Source organism: Ctenopharyngodon idella, chromosome 19 (genome assembly GCF_019924925.1).
Source record: "Ctenopharyngodon idella isolate HZGC_01 chromosome 19, HZGC01, whole genome shotgun sequence".
Classification (NCBI taxonomy): Eukaryota; Metazoa; Chordata; class Actinopteri; order Cypriniformes; family Xenocyprididae; genus Ctenopharyngodon; species Ctenopharyngodon idella.
Genome location: NC_067238.1, coordinates 27,005,851 through 27,024,793, shown reverse-complemented (window position 1 = coordinate 27,024,793; position 18,943 = coordinate 27,005,851). Strand labels below are relative to the sequence as shown.

The 18,943-nt window shown below is 35.8% G+C and overlaps 1 protein-coding gene across 1 annotated transcript in view; it reads right to left on the bottom strand.

Annotated features, from left to right (window-relative positions):
- nxph1 (neurexophilin 1) overlaps positions 1-17,640 on the bottom strand; it is a 39,110-nt gene extending 21,470 nt beyond the window's left edge. Inside the window, exon 1 of the mRNA XM_051873292.1 lies at positions 17,271-17,640. Within this exon, the coding sequence (XP_051729252.1) occupies positions 17,271-17,324 (54 nt within the window). The 5' untranslated portion in view covers positions 17,325-17,640. The remainder of the gene's footprint in view (positions 1-17,270) is intronic.
- Positions 17,641-18,943: the final 1,303 nt, after the last annotated feature.

Below are 18,943 nucleotides of genomic sequence, written 5' to 3'. Positions count from 1 at the left end.
CAGTTGCATCACGCACCCTTCTGAAAATAAGCTTGAAAGGAATTAACAGCATCTGTGTTACCTTTTGCCTTTTGGGGTTGACAGGGTTGTACGCCATTCAGAAACGAATTAAAATGGCATGAAGTAAAAATCAAAGTTTTTTTTTTTTTTGTCTCTAAAGATAAAGAGAAAGAAGGAATAAAATAAATTTTTTAGAATAATTATTATAAATTACAGTGATTAATTGATAATGAAGGAAAAAAATACTGCCTGAGTTGTCTATGCCTTTCTGCTAATATATTATGAAATTAATGCATGACAAGGTACAGTTTTAGTCCATCTATTTACATGATTACCATATTTATTCAAAGAAAGAAAGAAAGATTAGTTTTAAAAAGTTGATCACACTCAGCAAGAGAGATTGACAAATATGATATAATGATGTTACTGAACCATGAGGGGATATGCTGGAAACAGAGAATTCCCTTGATGCACCACAGAGTGAGGAATCCATAAATGGCCAGATGACTTTCTGGGGTATTTAGAGTTGTGTTTCTGCAATTCATATTCTCTCTCACACACACGAACACAAACAGATGGATGAGAAGAAAGCAAGAGAGTGTGTATATATGTATTTTTGTGTGTGTGTGTGTGTGTGTGTGTGTGTGTGTGTGTGTGTGATGGAGAATGCAGGAGAGAGAGGAAGCAGAAAAGATTAATTCAAAATGACTTGCTTTTGCGCTGGTGCAGGAAAGCAGCAGCATTACAAATGAAAGTGGATTTTGTATGCTAGATTTAACCTTAAATGGTTTCGCCACGCGCCGCTATCATCTCTGACAATTTCACAGGGAGGGTCAACGCCTATAGTCTCCTTTCTCCCAACAGGAAATGTTATTCTCCATAGACAAATTTTGTACATGTCCTTAATAGCACTTAGCAGGTGACCCCCAATCCTCACATACTATTCTACAATAACAGAGGGAAAATACAGCTTGAACCAGAGCAGATTTCAAGAGACAGTTCACCCAAAAATGAAAATCATTCCAAACCTAAATGACCTTTATTCTTCTGCGGAATACAATATTTATATATAATTTTATTGTCTGAAGAAAATAAGCCAGATATACTACTACTACTACTACCACTACTACTTATAATAATATACAGTAGTACTGTGCAAAAGTCTAAGGCACATTAGTATTTTCACCAGTTAGCATATTAAGCCAATTATTTATATCTTTTGCTGTAGTGTGTCAGAGAGAAATATCAGTTTACACTTCCAAACATTCCTTTTGCCATTAATTGTAATAATCCAGTGAGTTTTTTGTATGCACAAGGAGTCTGACAACAGCTGGTATGCTCCACATGGAGATCTGATCTCACCATCATCAGGTTTGTCTGTGATTACATGAAGAAATTGAAAAAACTGAGAGAAACTAAATCCAGAAGAACTGTGGCCAAGTCTCCAAGACTTTTGAAGACACCTGACGCACTACATATATATATATAAACTATATATATATATATATATATATATGTTTGTTTTTTGGGGAAAAATGTCTGCCTTTTTTCATACATTGAAAGTTAATGGGGTCTAATGTTGTTTTGGACCCTGTTGACTTTGAATGCATGGACAAAACTTGTAATATTCTTTTGTGTTCTACACACAAGTTGTTATCACAACATTTTTTCTTTTGTCAAATCAACTTAGATAATTAATGTGGTTCGGATAACATAATATTTTGAGTTTCTGTTGATTAAATCAATCGCCTTCATTGTATTTACTCAAATTTTTTATTTAAATGAACTCAACATTTTAAGGCAACCAGGTAACTTACTTTAAGTTAAACCAACAATTCATTTTTACAGTGCAGTGAAAGGAGGTCATACAGGTTTGGAACGGCATAAAGGTGAGTAAATGATTACAAAATTTAAAATTTTGGATAAACTACTGTATGTAATCAAAGCTTTGGATTCAGATGATACTGCATTGTTGCACCTACAGCACATTATGGCAGCATGTTAACATATGGAGGAGATGCAAAGTCACAGAACATGAATTATATAAATTACACTTAAATTTTATATAAAGACTATGTGAAATAGAAATTGGTTTTTTTAAGGCATACCAGATAAGAAAAATGTTTTTTTCACCTATAGCATAAAGTGAAGCGTAAAATCATTTCTGCTGTTGTCTGTGTTGCTCCCTGTGGTGATTGCTACATTTTTACAAGCTCTTGGGATAGTTTTTTGAGGGGAGAGTGTCTGTGTGTGTGTGTGTGTGTGTGTGTGTGTGTGTGTGTGTGTGTGTGTGTGTGTCTGTGTCAAGTGGAGATTATGGGACTAATTTCAGAAACCTCCTTCTGGGTTATCCACACTGCTCTGATTACTATGTATTACTTGCTAAGACTAACTGTCCCGTTGCTCTAATGCACTTTCACAGACTAATAACACATCAAAGTAAAGCCCTGAAGATACTCAGACACGTAGAGTGTGGCGTTCTCCATTTCCTATACCAGAGGACATCATCAGCTTCTCAGTGTATTTCATGTTTGTCTGTAAGCTTGTACCTGCATTTATGATTAAGCATATTTAGCAATTTTGCAATCTGAAATAATGTGGAGTAAAAAATTATAGGTTTTATTGAAAATAAGTGTTGATGCTTTTATGGTACAGTAGGTGCAATGTTTGTAACGTCCATGTTATAGTTAAACGTGTGTGTGTGTGTGTGTGTGTAGTCCAAGAAGGTCAAATGGTAAGTGTAGTGATCCATGAATGAAAAAAATATCACATTCATGATAGAGCACAAGTGAATTATTTGAAAAAAGACAGTATGGCCAAACAGAAAACTACTCAGAAGAGACTACGTAAATAATAATGCTATCGTGTCTCTGGACCAGAGCAGACTGTGCTCACGCTGCGCCGGTTCACGTGATACTAACGCGAAACCAGACTTGATTCGCGTCAATGGAAAGCATATTTACACTGTCTGAATCGTTCCCTATCCTCTATATAGTGAACTGTGTGCCATTCACCATATAGAAACTAGTAAATGTGTGAACAAATGACCGATTTCAACCGCAGCTTCAGCGTCTGTTTATAGTGTAGGAGGGGCGGGACTTTAGATTATAGAGAGCATTTGATTGGACAGAAGATTTGATGAAAAACTGAAGTCCGCGGTGATGTCATGAAAATCCGTGATCCATTTTAGAGGAAGTGAGAGACTGTAAGTTTTGAATGCTTATATCTCCTAAATGCGAATTTTGTCGTTTTGGAACACACCAGCTTATTCATAACCTTAAGGCTAACATATTCATACTAAAAGCTAAAAACTTACATTTTGATTTCATAGGGACTTTAAAAAAAAATTCAGTGGGTTTTTATATAGAACCCTAGGATTCTTGACTCAATTTAAAAAAAATGCTTTGTGCCAATATATTTCTATATAAGGAGAAATGTTTTAAATGATTGCACAATACTTTCACGTTTAAAGGGGCTATATGTAGAATTCAGAAACCCTTGTTATTAGGGCACCAGTGGCCGTTAAGTGAACTGCACCCAGTAACTTATTGCTCGTGCTCGTACTCACGCGCACATACTCCATAGTGACATGGGCGAGCCCAAAACAATGACGTGACATACAAGAGACTGAACATGATTCATTACCTATTAGCTAATTATCCTCCTCCATCCCCAGCTCCTCCTCTTGTCCAATCAGGACTTGGCCTTCTGATTCCCCTTTGAATCAGATTCATTTCTGTTGTACATTAAATTATTGAACATTAATGATATCTGCAATACATTTATGTTGGTTCTTTTTTGTTTACTCTAGGGTATTATCGCTGTTCTCCCTGCTATTATCCATGCTAGGCTGCATGGAGTTCTTGCCCAGAACGGAATCATACCGCCAATTCAAACTGTATGCTAAATGTCAAACAGCTTTGACGATAGTGGTCCTGACAAAAATGCAAACAGCAAACTTTTGATTTTAGTTTGTGTTGGAGTCTGTGTTGTGCTGTGTGTTTGTTGATGTCAGTGGACTCCACCTCTAAGCTAACATTAGCTAGTGTTACAGACTTTGGGTGTGTCCAAATACCCACACTTGCAGTCTTTGCACTTGACCACTTGTCTACTTACATGATGTATTTCCTGTATTTGGCCCAAGTGTTCAAGTGGGCGTGAAGACCGCAAGTGTGTGTAGAACTTTTGATTACCCGATGGGACATACTTATACAGCAATGTTGAAAAAATGCAAGTGTTTAGAGAGCTTTATTTTAATTTTCAATCATTTGCATTTTAAAATAAACGTCTTAATGTCTGTTTAGTGGTCCTTATGTAACAGACAACACAATTTAGTAATTGTGGTGCTTCTAATCTAATTAGAAGTGAGAAAAAGCAGTTGCAAATGTTGTACAAAATACACCATACTCATCTTTGCACCAATAAAATGTGCCACACTTTATGTTTTACTACCAAATTATATGTAATATGTAATTCATCAGTAGAATGTTTTCCTTGACATCTCACGATTTTGGGGCACATGAGTTCCTGAGCATGATGCATGATGGGATATGCTCAGAAAGTTTGGGGTAGTGAGCGTTAAGGGCACTGAGCTTCGATGTTTTTGAAGACGTGGGACAGTCTTGTGCACTTACTACCTGTTGCGTGCACGCGCTTTCAAGTGGCAAATGTGGGCATTTGGACAGACTCTGAGTCACTTTAGAGAACGGAAGAGAGGCTCTCAGGAGCGCATGTAAACATCGCATCCTTTTGTTTTTCCCAGCAAAAACATCCTGAATCCTTCAAATAAAAATCAGTCTATGGCTTTCAGAGACAACCTAAGAAGGTGGGAAATTTCTTTTTTTTTAAAGGGATAGTTCACCCAAAATGAACATTATCCCGTGATTTACTCACCCTCAAGCCATCCTAGGTGTATATGACTATCTTCTTTCAGACGAACACAATCGGAGATATATTTAAAAATATCCTGGCTCTTCCAAGCTTTATAATGGTTGTGAATGGGGGCCACATTTTGAAGCCAAAAAAAATGCATCCATCCATAATAAAAGTAATAATAAAGACCTTCTGAAGCAAAGCGATGGGTTTTTGTAAGAAAAATATCCATTTTTAAAACTTTATAAATTAAAATAACTAGCTTCTGGTAGATGACCGTGCGCATACTGCGAATATTGACTTGCGCCAAATGAGTACCTCTGAAGCGATGTATTGGTTCAAACAAAGGCTGGGCAACAAACTCAAGCTCCTCTTCACTTATATCGAAATCCTCCGACATTTCTCTTTAAAATTTCTCGTTTTAGACTTCTAATTCGTGACCAGTGATTTGTTTTACTCTATTCTCTCCGCTTCTGCGTTCGTCATTGTCATGCGTCGGGTCAGAGGTTGCTCTTCCGCCGTAAACCAATGCTTACGGCCGTCTGCCGGAAGCTAGTTATTAAAGTTAATAAAGTTTTAAATGTGGATATTTTTCTTACAAAAATCCATTGCTTTGCTTCAGAAGGCCTTTATTAACCCCCTGGAGCCATGTGGATTACTTTTATGATGGATGGATGGATGCATTTTTTTTTTTTTGGCTTCAAAATCTCGCCCCCCATTCACAACCATTATAAAGCTTTGAGGAGCAAGGATATTTTTAAATATATCTCTGATTGTGTTCGTCTGACAGAAGATAGTCATATACACCTAGGATGGCTTGAGGGTGAGTAAATCATGGGATAATTTTCATTTTTGGGTGAACTGTTCCTTTAAGTTTGGTTACAAGCTGTTCACACATTAGCAATAAAAAAGTGGTTAATAAATGTCCTTTCTTACATATAGCCCCTTTAACAGGTTATTTCAATGTTTCTGGTGATAAAGTATGTTTACAAGCTGTTTAATTCATAAAATGTAATGAAATAAAAATAAAATAAAATAAAACAAAACAAACATAATTTATTAAAACTTAATCCATAACCCTTAAAAGGTTCTATATATGAAGTGCCTGACAGAACCCTTTTAATATAGAACCGTTTTTTCTAAGAGTGTAATGTAAAACTGATTTTAAGACATTTGACTATTTTTCTGCTATAATTCAGAAAAGTAGGAGTCCTAGAACAATGCAAAGAGGATTGAAGAAGTCACTGAGCCTCAAATGATCCCAAAACTAATTTAAACAACTGTCTGAAATTTGATTTCGCATCACACCATGTGGTCTCGAAACCCTGTCAGAGAGACAATTACATTTTAACAGAGGCTACCGTCATCTACATTTGCAGAAATAATGCCTTTTCCGGTAGAATCAAATTAAATCAAACTGAATAGAATTGAATGACATTGAATGAAATTCAGCCGAGACAAAGGGGGTAACACATATCATAACACGCTGCCCGTTCAGGTGTAAGCGGTGCTGTCAGTCAGTCAGCACACACACACACACACACACTCGCGCAGCCACGTCCCTCAGGAGCAGCGTAAGGAGAATCGTGCTTACCTGTCTGTCTGTGGCTGAGTGGCTGCTGCTATGGGGCCAGGCTAATGTTTTAAGTAATGGCTTTTGAGAGCTGACAGATCGGTGGTGTTCGGGCTGCTCTGGGAGAACAGAGCACATCCATCACCTCGCCACAATGCGCACACCCTTCAGTCTCTATCACATGCACCGCTATCAGCTTCACAAGAACAGGGAAATACTTTGACATGAATGACACCCTCACATGTCAAATAATTACAAGGATTTTTCTCTGTCTAATTAAGACGCATACTGAAGGATTAGAGATGTGAGAATTACAGGTGGAATCTTTACAGATCAGCAAGGTGTGTTGGATCTTAAAGTCCCCCTGTGGGGAAAATCAAGATTTTAATGTTGTTCATATGTCTATGTGGTGTTTTTAATATGCTTTAAGACAAACCATGTGCAAATTCATAAGTCAGCACCATTGCCGAGTATTTTCTCTTTAAACCTGCAGTGATCTAAAGACAGTTTCAAAAATGCGGTTTGAAACCACTGGTGTTTCTGACGTCACAAACTACCTTGTAACCAATCACGTCAATGTGCCGGCGGGCTTTAGCATATCATTAACTATGACTGCTCTGAAGCAGGGGAGTCTCAAGAGAATCTCTGTATATTTTTCTGTTAATATGAAAAATCGGGTAGATTTTGCAATATAGCGATGTATATGATGTATATTACGATGTTATGAGTTGCTCAAAATGTTTGTAAGGATACTGATTGTTAGAAGGCAGCTGTTTGACTCTGAGATGTCGAATGGGAACATGGTTTGTAACATTAGCAACACATTATTAGCTGTTTGATAACAAGCAAAAGGCTAATCATATTAATTACCGTTATGTGTCCGACGTTGTAAAAAACAATACAATTGTGCAGCGTTTACTTCAGTAAGTTGACCGAGTGGATCTCTGAGCTTGTGTGGGTGAGTGGAGGCTGGGCTATTTAGCATATTCATAGATCCGCGTATACTAAATGAAGCAAGGGTGTAGAGTTACATTCAAGCTATTTTAAGGCATGAAGAATTTTTTTCCACAGGAAAAAAAAAAATGTTAAAAATGTCATTTTTGTGATCAAAGGTGAGTTTTAATAGATAAAATTACTGACTACAGGGGGGACTTTAAGGAAAAACTAAAGAAAATCAGAAAACCTGCTGAATAAAATATAAGGTGAATAAAAGGTGTTGTTTTCTTCCTTTAGTTTGTCATGTGATCAAAATATATTTTCCTTAAGTTATCAATACTATTGCATTTGTAAATATTTAGCAAAACATTTGGGCCTTTTAAATTTTTTAAATAAAAATAGAAATAAATAAATCAAAGAGTATAATAATATTAATAATAAAAGTACATAATTAGTATAATAATAGTAATAATAAACAGCAACAACAACAACAAAGGTTAATAAATACATTAAACCATTCTGAAAATAAGAGAAAAAAAATTAATTGAATAATAATTAATAATAGTAGAAAATAATAATAATAATAATAATACATTTAACCCTTGTAAACAAACAAGCAAGCATTTTAATCATTGGCATTTGTGGACAATGTTCTCTTTCTTTAGGACACACACACACACACACACACACACACACACACATTGGATTTGCATGTTTTGGAACATTCCAACTATTTTTATATTGTACAAACTGTATATTCTATCCCTTTCTCCTAAACCTACCCATCACAGAAAACTTTCTGCATTTTTACATTTTTAAAAAACATCACTCAGTATGATTTACTCTATAAGCTGTTTTTCTCATGGGGACCAAAAAATGTTCCCACAAGGACAAGGATTTCGGACATTACCATCTTTGTAATGTAGGATATACCTTAACCACACACACACACACACACACTCACACACACACAGATTGCCTTTCACATAGAATAGAAGTGGTAAAATGAAAAGAAAAAAAAAACATATGAGGACAGAGATAAAGACAATAAAACATAAGAAACTAGATTCTTCTTCCTAAAAACCAGACAATGCTGATGAATCTCAGAATGTCAGAATGAATCTCAGTTTGGCACGGATTGGAAACTGTCACTCAAGAGACATCAATCCCTCAATCTACTGTATTGCCTCCATGCTCAAAATCTTCAGCATGTCTTCCTTTTTTCCTTTCAATGATTTTTCTCGACACCTCGTGTTGGCCGCTTGCCCACACAGGCTAAGGAATAATTGTGATTCTGAAAATCAATAGAAGTGAAATCCAGCCGGCTCCAGCCATGTAATGCAATACTGTCATTCACTGCACGAGGAGTGATAAGCGCTCTGATTGGTCTGTTCCTCTGGTTAGCAGTCATGAAGCGTTCTCATGCACTCGCCACACACATGCCATCTTATCTTGCTTTTTTTACTTTCTCTCTCCATCTAATTCTACAGTTAAAAAATAAGGAGTGACGTGTAAAAAAAAAGGTATTACTTATTGACTGATCGCCTCAAGATAAGTAAAACTGATTTTGAGAGAAGAATTGTAACTGAGGCTCTGTAAAATAAACTTGATTGACACACACACACACACACACACACACACACAGACCGCGGTTAGTTAGCATATGCAGTGGAGTGGTGAGCCACCTAATGCAGAGCAGCTGAACCGGACACAGAGTGTAGCTTTGTATCAAGTTTATGAGATTTATTTCCATGTAGTACAGAAATTACATTCACATGCCAGCTAATTAACTTTATTAATTACACAAAGACGACATAAGCAACTGCCCAAGTCACATGGCTAAATCTCTCACATTCAGACTGAACATAAGTTCAGATTTTCTGATCCCACAGAGGTAGATTAAAGATGTATGGACAACATAGAGGAGCATGGGATTGCTCAAAGAGACCAAACACATGAAAATCATTTCAAAGATACTTTGGATGTGGATATTCAGTGGTTAGAGAGGTATACTACTGTTTTATTTTTTATTTTTTTAAAACTATTGTCTATTTAATACATTTTAAAATGTAAATTATTCCTGTTATGGCATAAGCTGAATTTTCAGCATCATTACTCCAGTCTTCAGTGTCACATGATTCTTCAGAAATCATTCTAATATGATGATGTGATGCTAAATAAACATTTCTTATTATTATCAATGTTGAAAACAGTTGTGATGCTTAATATTTTTGAGGAAAACCTGCAATGTAACATTTTTTTTTCTTTTTTCAAATCAACTTAGATAATTAATGTGGTTCAGATAAAATATTTTAAGTTTCTGTTGATTAAATCAATCGCCTTCATTTTATTAACTCAACTTAATTTCAATGAACTCCAAATTTTAAGGCACCCAGGTAACTTCCTTTTTTAAGTTAAACCAACAATTCTTTTTTACAGTGTGTGAGACATTTTTTGAGGATTCTTTGATGAATAGAAAGTTCAAAAGAACAGATTTGAAATATTTTACAACATTATAAATATATTTAGTCTCTTTTGATCACTTTAACGTGTCTTTGCTGAATAAGAGTATATAACACTGAGACATTTCATTTCCCACATTACCTCTCTTTTCTAAAATGGCATCTGAATTAACTTTCCAATAAGTACTGATGCCACATTCAGTACTTGCTAGATTGCAAATATTTTTATTATAATTATTATTTTAATAGTAAAAATTCTGATGAATTAAATGACTTGACTGCATAAAATTTCCTCACCAAGTGGAACAACTAGCAGCAAATGTGAATTAAAACTAAGGAGAAAGGCAGCAAATAGCATCCAATAACATATTCAGTACACATAAATGAAAAGGAACACAAACACCCTGAATATGTCAATAAAATGCTCAGTATTTACAATATTTGCACTCATTCTATACTCAAAGGCATCTTGAACAAGTGACAGTGCTCCACCTGTAGGCAAAGACAGGTAATTCCTTTGAAAGACAGTAATTGTCCATAAATGCAACCAGTAGATAATGAGTACTGGTTGTCATCTTACAACAAAAACAGTCATTTTATTATCTGATATGCAATCACAGGAGAAGAAAGACACTGTTGTTCAGTGTTTCGCTTTCCATAAAACGGCCACCCCAGACAGACTCAACATGCTTTTATAAACATCTCTTGTTTTGCCATGCTTCAATTCAGTGGCACAACTATGAGTCTGCTTCTCGTTTCTTTGAGAAATGACTGCAGACGTGCATCCAAACAGTGTTTCTGTTGTAATCCATGACTATTGTTGTCTGACTGACGTTTGTGGTTCAGAGATTTCTCTTTCATCTCTCTAATTCCAGCCTCTTTAATGCATGAAAGAAACTTCAGAGTCCCACAGCATTTTAAGATAGAAGGAAGGTAGGCTGAGGTTATCTGGTCCTTCCTGCCTCTCCGCAGGCTTTGCATGGAGTATTTAGAAATGTCTCTTTCAGACCACACAGCTCCGTGGGGATGCGATTGGGGAGGATGCTTCTATATATAGTGAGAAGGGAAAAATAGCCCATTGGGGTTCAGGTCAGTCTGGGGTATAATTTTCCAGATCCAATGCCCTTCTCGGGTTGTGTCCAATGCTGACCTCTGAACTGTGTAGGTGACTGAAATTCAGGAGCAGTTTGTGGAAAGAAGAATGGAGACTGTGGTAATAAATCAAAACAACCTTGTCCTGTCTCCACCCTGTGATGTGTCCTTAGCTTGACACTGAGTGTACGTGTGTGGAGGGTCAGAAGAGGAACTAGTTTAAAAGTGAAATGTGGGAAAGCCCGTGAAGGGCCATAAACAGGTCAGGATGGACACTTAAAGGACACGTCTGAGGGCAAATGAAGAGCATGCTAATGCTAATTAACTTTTGCTTTAATAAAAACATAACTGTTTTTATTGAACAGAGGTCAATGGAGCTGCGGTATGCTGAATAAACTGTTTTTGTGAGGAAACAGCTTATCAAATAATGAATCATGTGATTCGATCAATGAACATGTTTGCTATTAATGTTTTTTAATACCAAAAAAAATATTGTTTATAAGAGAAGTCACAGACAATGTTGTCACAGTTAGGACTTCACATTTATCTATCTGCAAATACTGACTGACTGTTCAATGACTGGCAGAAATTCAATGACGTCAACTTGATTGGTTATCAAGGCACATGTGATCCAAGGCCGTTTATGACTTCCTGTTTTAAGACTGTTACGCTTTCTCCGATGGAGCCACTTTTCTCAATAATTGAGCCGCAGAGGCTGGTATCTTCCCATATAATAAGAATATCTAAGTAAATTTGGTGCTGTCACTATTAAAGAAAATAATAATAAACTTTTATACAGTATTTACACATACATACATACATACATACATATAAAAGAAAAAAAAAAGTATAAAAAATAATAATAAATTAATAATAAAATGAATATAAAAACTAAAAAACAACTAAATATAAAAATGTCAATATCAGTTAAATATCTTTAATGGAGGTACAGTAAAAATAAAATAATAAATTAATAAAAATATAAATAAATTAATAATATAAATAAACACTGATTTATATAATGCCGGCAGTATGAGGTATATATCTTTAGTGGAGGTACAGTAAAAGGGTATAATATGACACAGTTTACTTTATTTTGCTATCCTCACTTACATGAATATATAGTATCCTGCGCCCACTAGTAAAAATATACCAAAAATATCAAAAACGTCTGAATAATTTTTGGTTTGACTGTATATATAAACACACACATACACAGGGATCGATAGATAGATCATCATCTTAATAGATGTAGTGTGAATCTAAAATAGAGACAAAAATTGTGGCTCAGGGTGGCAGAACAGTTAATTTCCTAGAATGCATTTAAAACCAAATTCAACTTTATTTGGGGGGTGGCCAATTAAATTTAAATTCCTATTTATTGACTTTAACTTATTTATTGATAGGAAACCATTTCTCTTTTCTTTTTGATATTGAAATCATTTATATGCTTACATACTATAAGTTTACTACTTATATACTAACAACCTGTATGAACAAGGCCAATCATGCTTCAAACACAACGAAAACAGCTTCCTCTACAGTTTCAACTTGCCCTTGCCTCTCTAAGAATTCATTCTGATAAGCTTTTCCTTTCATTCAGATTAAAAAGCGAGCTCCTCATAGTAAATAAGCTGTGTTTTGTGTTGTGGTGTTTGCTGTTAGAAAGCATTGGGCTAAGAGCAACGCCCTTGGCATAGGTTTAAGCCACTTGCTGAATTAAGGTCACCTTCAGACGTCAATCCCTATGCTATCAACGCACGCACAGGCATAAATACACACCAAAGCTCAGCGCCTCTCTCAAGGGTCAAAGGTCATTCCAAATCACGGTCAAGGATGCAGTGTTTGTTGCATTTCGTCGCACATTCGGCTCATCTCAACAGTGATTACTGCACAAAGTCTTCCGAAAATCCTGTTTCTCCAATTATCTGTTGCAGAACTGCTGATTGTACCATTTACCTACAGAGGTGCATTAACATAATGCAGATGTCCTTAACTGCAATACGGAGGCACTTCATGAAACTCATAGAGTTGGGATAAATGGACTGTGGCACTGATGTGAACACACGTCTATTAAACAGCGGATATGAGTGTGTGCGCCATGGGAGGAGGCCAGATTACATTGCTTTGCACACTAACTATACAGCCCTGGGCTCTCTCTCTCTCTCTTCTCTCTCTCTCCCACACACACACACACACACAGACCCCACCACTCCTCTTCATCTCTTCAGAGCTTAACATCACTCAGCCTTAACACACTTCATTGACACTAACTCACCACCCAAAATCAAAGCCTATCCTGAAGGGGAAACATTGACAAAAATATATATCAAAACAGACACACATTCCTTATTTCAGATTCAACCGATTTTAATGCATTTTTAATGCAGTGAACTAGAACAGAGAATCTGCGTTCATAGGATAGGCCGCCACTTCAGTCAAGTGCTGACATTTGTTAACCTATGTTTTATCATAACAGGACAATCTTGATTGTATTACTTAAGTTCTTATTAATTTAAGGACCTCAAGAGGGTGATTAAAGGGCATTTGTGTTTAACCCGTTTAAAGAGACTGATAGTCAGCGTGTCAAAATGTCTCCGTTGGGACCCGGGTCAGGTGACTTACGGGTGGTTTCTGAAGCGTATAGGTGAGGTTTAATGGACTAAGGGCTGAGGATTTTTACTTGAACCATTTCACACCATCTCTGCGCCAATCATTAGACACAAGAGGGTTAGTTCAGACCTTGAGCATAGCTTTCCACTGGAGTCTTAAATGGAGTGGATGTAGCTGGCTGAGCAACACACTCACCGGGGTTAAAAACAGCTGAGCAGACTGAGGATCGTTCCATCCTCGAGCGTATTAATAACAAGGTACATCTGTGCGGCTTGTGAGGATAATGAATCTGTGCATCCAGAGCACAATGTATATATGCAGTTGTCCTGGAAACGTGAAGTGCGCTTAGAAGAGCACGTCTGAAAGATTCATGTGTGTAGTTTCCAAATGCTGCAACTTCTTTCTAGGCAATGTGGCATTTTAAATATATACAGTAGAAACGGTGCAATGCCTCACTGTAAAAAAGAATTGTTGGTTTAACTTAAAAAAGTAAGTTATTTGGTTGCCTTAAAATTTTGAGTTCATTGAAATTAAAAATTAGTTGATGAGTTTATACAATGAAGACGATTGATTTAATCAACAGAAACTCAAAATGTTATGTTATCTGAACCACATTAATTATCTAAGTAGATATGACAAAAGAAAATCATGAAAATAATTTTCTGTATGTATCAGACTGTGCTAATCAACTTGAATATTAAACTTATGTTATGTATTTTAAAGAAAAAAATGTAAAAATGCAACACCAAAAACAATTAATTAATAAAATACATGCAAGTTACTTTACCATTTATGTTCAAGAAAATATATTATTTTTTAAGAGACAATAAATGTAATTTTACTGTAATTTATTTTTTTAAAGTAGTAAAAGAAATATGTATTACCTTATAATCTGCAGATGCTAGTACACGAGTATAAATCACATTGTAATGTCATTTTTTGCATGTTATTAAAAAACGTACACTGTAAAAAAGAATTGTTGGTTTAACTTAAAAAAAGTAAGTTACTTGGTTGCCTTAAAATTTTGAGTTCATTTAAATTAAAAATTTGAGTTAATACAATGAAGACGATTGGTTTAATCAACAGAAACTCAAAACATTATGTTAGCTGAACCACATTAATTATCTAAGTTGATTTGACAAAAGAAAAAAATGTGATAAATCATGAAAATAATTGTTTACAGTGTAGTTTCTTATTTTTGTTCTCAGTTATGTTTGCTGGAGTGGATTATGTTGTTTAGTTAATATCATTTGCATTATTTTAGGGTCATGTTTTTATGGGGTTTCATGTTTGTGTTGGGCACAATGTGCTCTGTGTTATTACAGTTGCTGTTATCACGTGACCTTATATGGCCATCTGTATTAGATTTTAGAATAGTAATGGGCTTTATTATCATTTTAAACGTACCTGTACACAGTTAATAACTGTAAAATATCCAATCCCGTATATATATGCTACGATAAAGTTCTACAACTTTTTTTTTTTTACCATGATTGCATTCATTTATTTATTTTACAGTGTAATAAACAAATTATTATTTTATTACAAAGAAAAAAATTCTAAAGGATAGCGAAAACTAGCTTAATAAACAAAATGTGTTTGTATAGATATATATAGCCTAGACGCGTTTCTTTAATTGCCTGGTGTCGTACAGCTGCTCGTTCTCTCGTACACGCGCTGCGCTGCTCCGCTGTTATCAGGGTCAGGACGAGCTGACACACACCAGAGGCTTAAACATGAAATACAGCAGCCAAGTTCAACTCTAATACTCGAAGGTGCGGACAGGCCTCGCAGCTGACTGGCAGACCACGGGCTTCAGTCTTCATTAACGCTCACATTTTTGACCATCCAATGATTATGTATGATGTTTCAGAGAATTATTCTAATATTTCGTTACAGAAAAGGACAACTAAACGATTTCAGATGGGTAAAAGTGATGGTCACGAAACCGCCATTCTCGCAGACAGAAATCCAAGAGAACATATGTAGTCTATACCAAATTGTGTTTGTTGTCTGTAGTTATACATGTTTTTATGTTTTGGAGACATTAGGAGAACCTGAACTTGTGAGTGAAGTGGTATCCTGTACCAGCTACTATAGTGAATAGTGAATAAAATTAAATTTAACACATAGCAGATATTTAAAATACATAAAATGTCAAGAAGTAGGTATATTAAGCAGAGTGAGCGTGAAAATAAGCGGTAGAGGTCGGGTTGCGCTGTCCATGGTCCTGAATTGCCTCATGAACAAAAAACTCAGTGTGTTTTGGCCTCTAAAAAATACAATAGGCGAGAAAGTATAACCAAAACACATGGAGACGATCTGCTGTCGTTTACTCGGTGAATGAACACAGATTGATAAAAATGAAAAATAAATGCGCCCTTCAAACATGCATGTGGCATATTCATAAAGATAACGCTCATAAAAAAATACATTCAGACAAATTCTACATTAAATTAAAAATGATATTCAAAATCACATGCATTTTGTTAAAATATGAACTGCACTGTAATAGCTGGACACACTGATGGGGGAGATTGAGATATAATTCATGTCTTGTGACCAGCTTTAAAATTGCTAAAATTTAAAGTACACTGAACTAGAGGAAATTACGAGGAGTTTATGTGAAGAACTGCAGTTAATTTATTATTTAAAAGCCATGAATCAGTCTTTTGTGTTAAGCAGGCCATTTAGTCGAATAAAATTGCACAGTTTGGAACAGGACCTCGTACAGGTATAAAATCATTTTAAACACTCCATAGATCTTACAAAACAACACATTTCTTCAGATGTAAACGCTAACACTATAATATTTTCTCAATTTAAGTGATGTTGAAAAAAAATATATTTTTTTACTTCAGTGTGTGTGCGCGCGCACGGCATCTCTAAAACTCTTATAATTTGAAAAAAAAGAAATTTCATCATGACTATATTATTGTTAATTATAAGCATATTTTGAAAATAACAATATAAAAGATTCACTTATATCCAAATAATAATAATTAAAAAAAAAAAAACACACATTATTAAATCCAAGAGTAAAACGTAAAGCATACAGTTGAGGTTCTGCGTTTTTAATGTATTTACATACATTTAAAATGTGTGCTAATATGAGATTTCATCACATTTAATTATGTGGTCACGGTGAGTTAATTAGCAGTAGTAGTCTATTTTCATTCTTCATTTATTAAAGTGATTAGTCAATGTGTAAAATGTAATTTGTTGTAGACATGGCTTGAGTGTGTATTGAGTAGTGGAAATCAAAGAGACTCTCATCAGAGTGCAGGACTGTCACTGCTGCTTCATTTACGCAGCTATTTTCATTTGTTTTGGCGCCCCCGTGAGGCCGAACACTGAAACACAACTCTCGCAATTGGATGTCGATCCCAGAAACAGAGGAAGGTTTTGTTGTCCGCATTAGAAGCGCTTTTAGAAATAATAATAGATATAAAAAAATCAGTTGATTTAGTAAGCTCAAGCTGTCTGGAGTATTTAATACACAATTTACAACGTTAGACGCGGTTAAAAGTCTCTATATTTACAAAAATAAGGGCATAAAAGTTATTTTTATAACCCTGAAGCATAGTTATAAAGTGTAAATCATCGCTGTCATTCTGAAGTACCACAATTTCTTTTCATCACATTCTCACTTAGACACATAAGCACATTCTAGCCTATGTAAACGAGTGACACAGGTAAAAAAAAAAAAGAGAGACTCTTACCAGGTAGACCGCCGGAGTGAGGAGAAAGACGGCACACCAACACGTCGCCCGCATCCTCCCTTATCTCAAACTTCCACTAATTTCCCTGCGCTGTTTCTTTTGTATGTAAGGAACATAGATCCACTTGGTATCCGCTTTAGACCTTTAGCCTAGGCAAAAATGACATTATAGACCCCATGACCACAGAATAGGCTTTAAACTTGGACACAGATAAGGGAGGGAGAGCAAATGAACGGTTACATAGGCATTAATCCAGTCAAGGAGTGAAGCACAGTCATATTTCATTAAGATGTCATGGGAGATGGTCGCTGGTCTTGCTGCCTGGAGTGACTGCGGCGTAAGTCCTCTTAGAAACAAGGACAGAGGCTTTTCACGCGCGCGCTGTCACTCAGCGGTGGCTTTATATCGCGCGCTGAGAGCCACGCGCGCCGTACTACATCCGGAGAGAAGCTCAGAGGGGGTGGGACGAGAGGAGAGTGGGGGAAAAAAAAGATTAAAGAACCGAACGAGATTGGTCCAAGAGACGACGGGATCACACGATTGCGACGACTTAAAAGAGAATCACAGCCCACCGGAGAAGCTTTTTTGCGTGATTTCATGCGCGCAAGACGACGTGTTCGAGGAGCGCGCCACAACTCTTCACGGATATATTGTGCGTTGTTGCCATAAGAAACTGAACGCATCTAAACCTGTGAGTTAAATTTGACTCACTTTGACAGACATTAAAATTCAGGTATTCCTAATTACGGTATAAAGTGTATTGTGTAAAAAAATGTATGTAAAATAACTACTTAAATTTTCCGGGTTCATTTCAATCACACACACACACACACACACACACACACACACACACACACACACACACACATATTTTATATTATACACACACACACACACACGCACACACACACACACACACACATTCTTCGATTTCAATGAATGCATATGTCACAAATAAATAAACATTACACAAATAAGTCCCACACTGCACATTCATTGTCATAAATCTATTCATCCCACTGCAGTAGGCCTTCTACAGGTGTTTTAGTGTTGTTTTTTAAGGACAAAATAACATGATCCAGCGAGATAACATGATAACAAATAACATGATTTATGATCCAGCGAGATCATAAAAAATGCCAAATGTGATTCATAGATTTACTAAAACTATACAATAATACATAAGATGCTGAAAGGAAAAGGATAGGATGCTGAAAGATGCTGAAAGGAAAAGGTGAAAGGATATAGTTGATCTGACCCATAAACAGATGGTTATATGTATGTATATATATATATATATATATATATATATATGTGTGTGTATAAAAACTGGACATTTTCTTCTATTGTGTTTGTTTTGATATTTTGACAATTCACAAGGCCTGGTTCCAATTACAAAACTATGTATGGTGTATTCCTTACCAAAATTTTTGCTCATTTTTGAAGATTGGTTAGGATTCACTTAGATATTTTAAGGAGGTTTACATTGAAGACAGGCTCCCATGAACAGGATCTAGAAGAACCTATGAAAAAAAAAACCCAAAAAACTATGGACCAGCAAATGCTGACAGTGTGACTTTTTACACAGCTGTCACTATGCATGCATGTAAAAAGAAGAAAACCAGGAGGAAAAAAAAAAAAAAGGGGGTCTGACTCCATAAATCTGTGGCGAT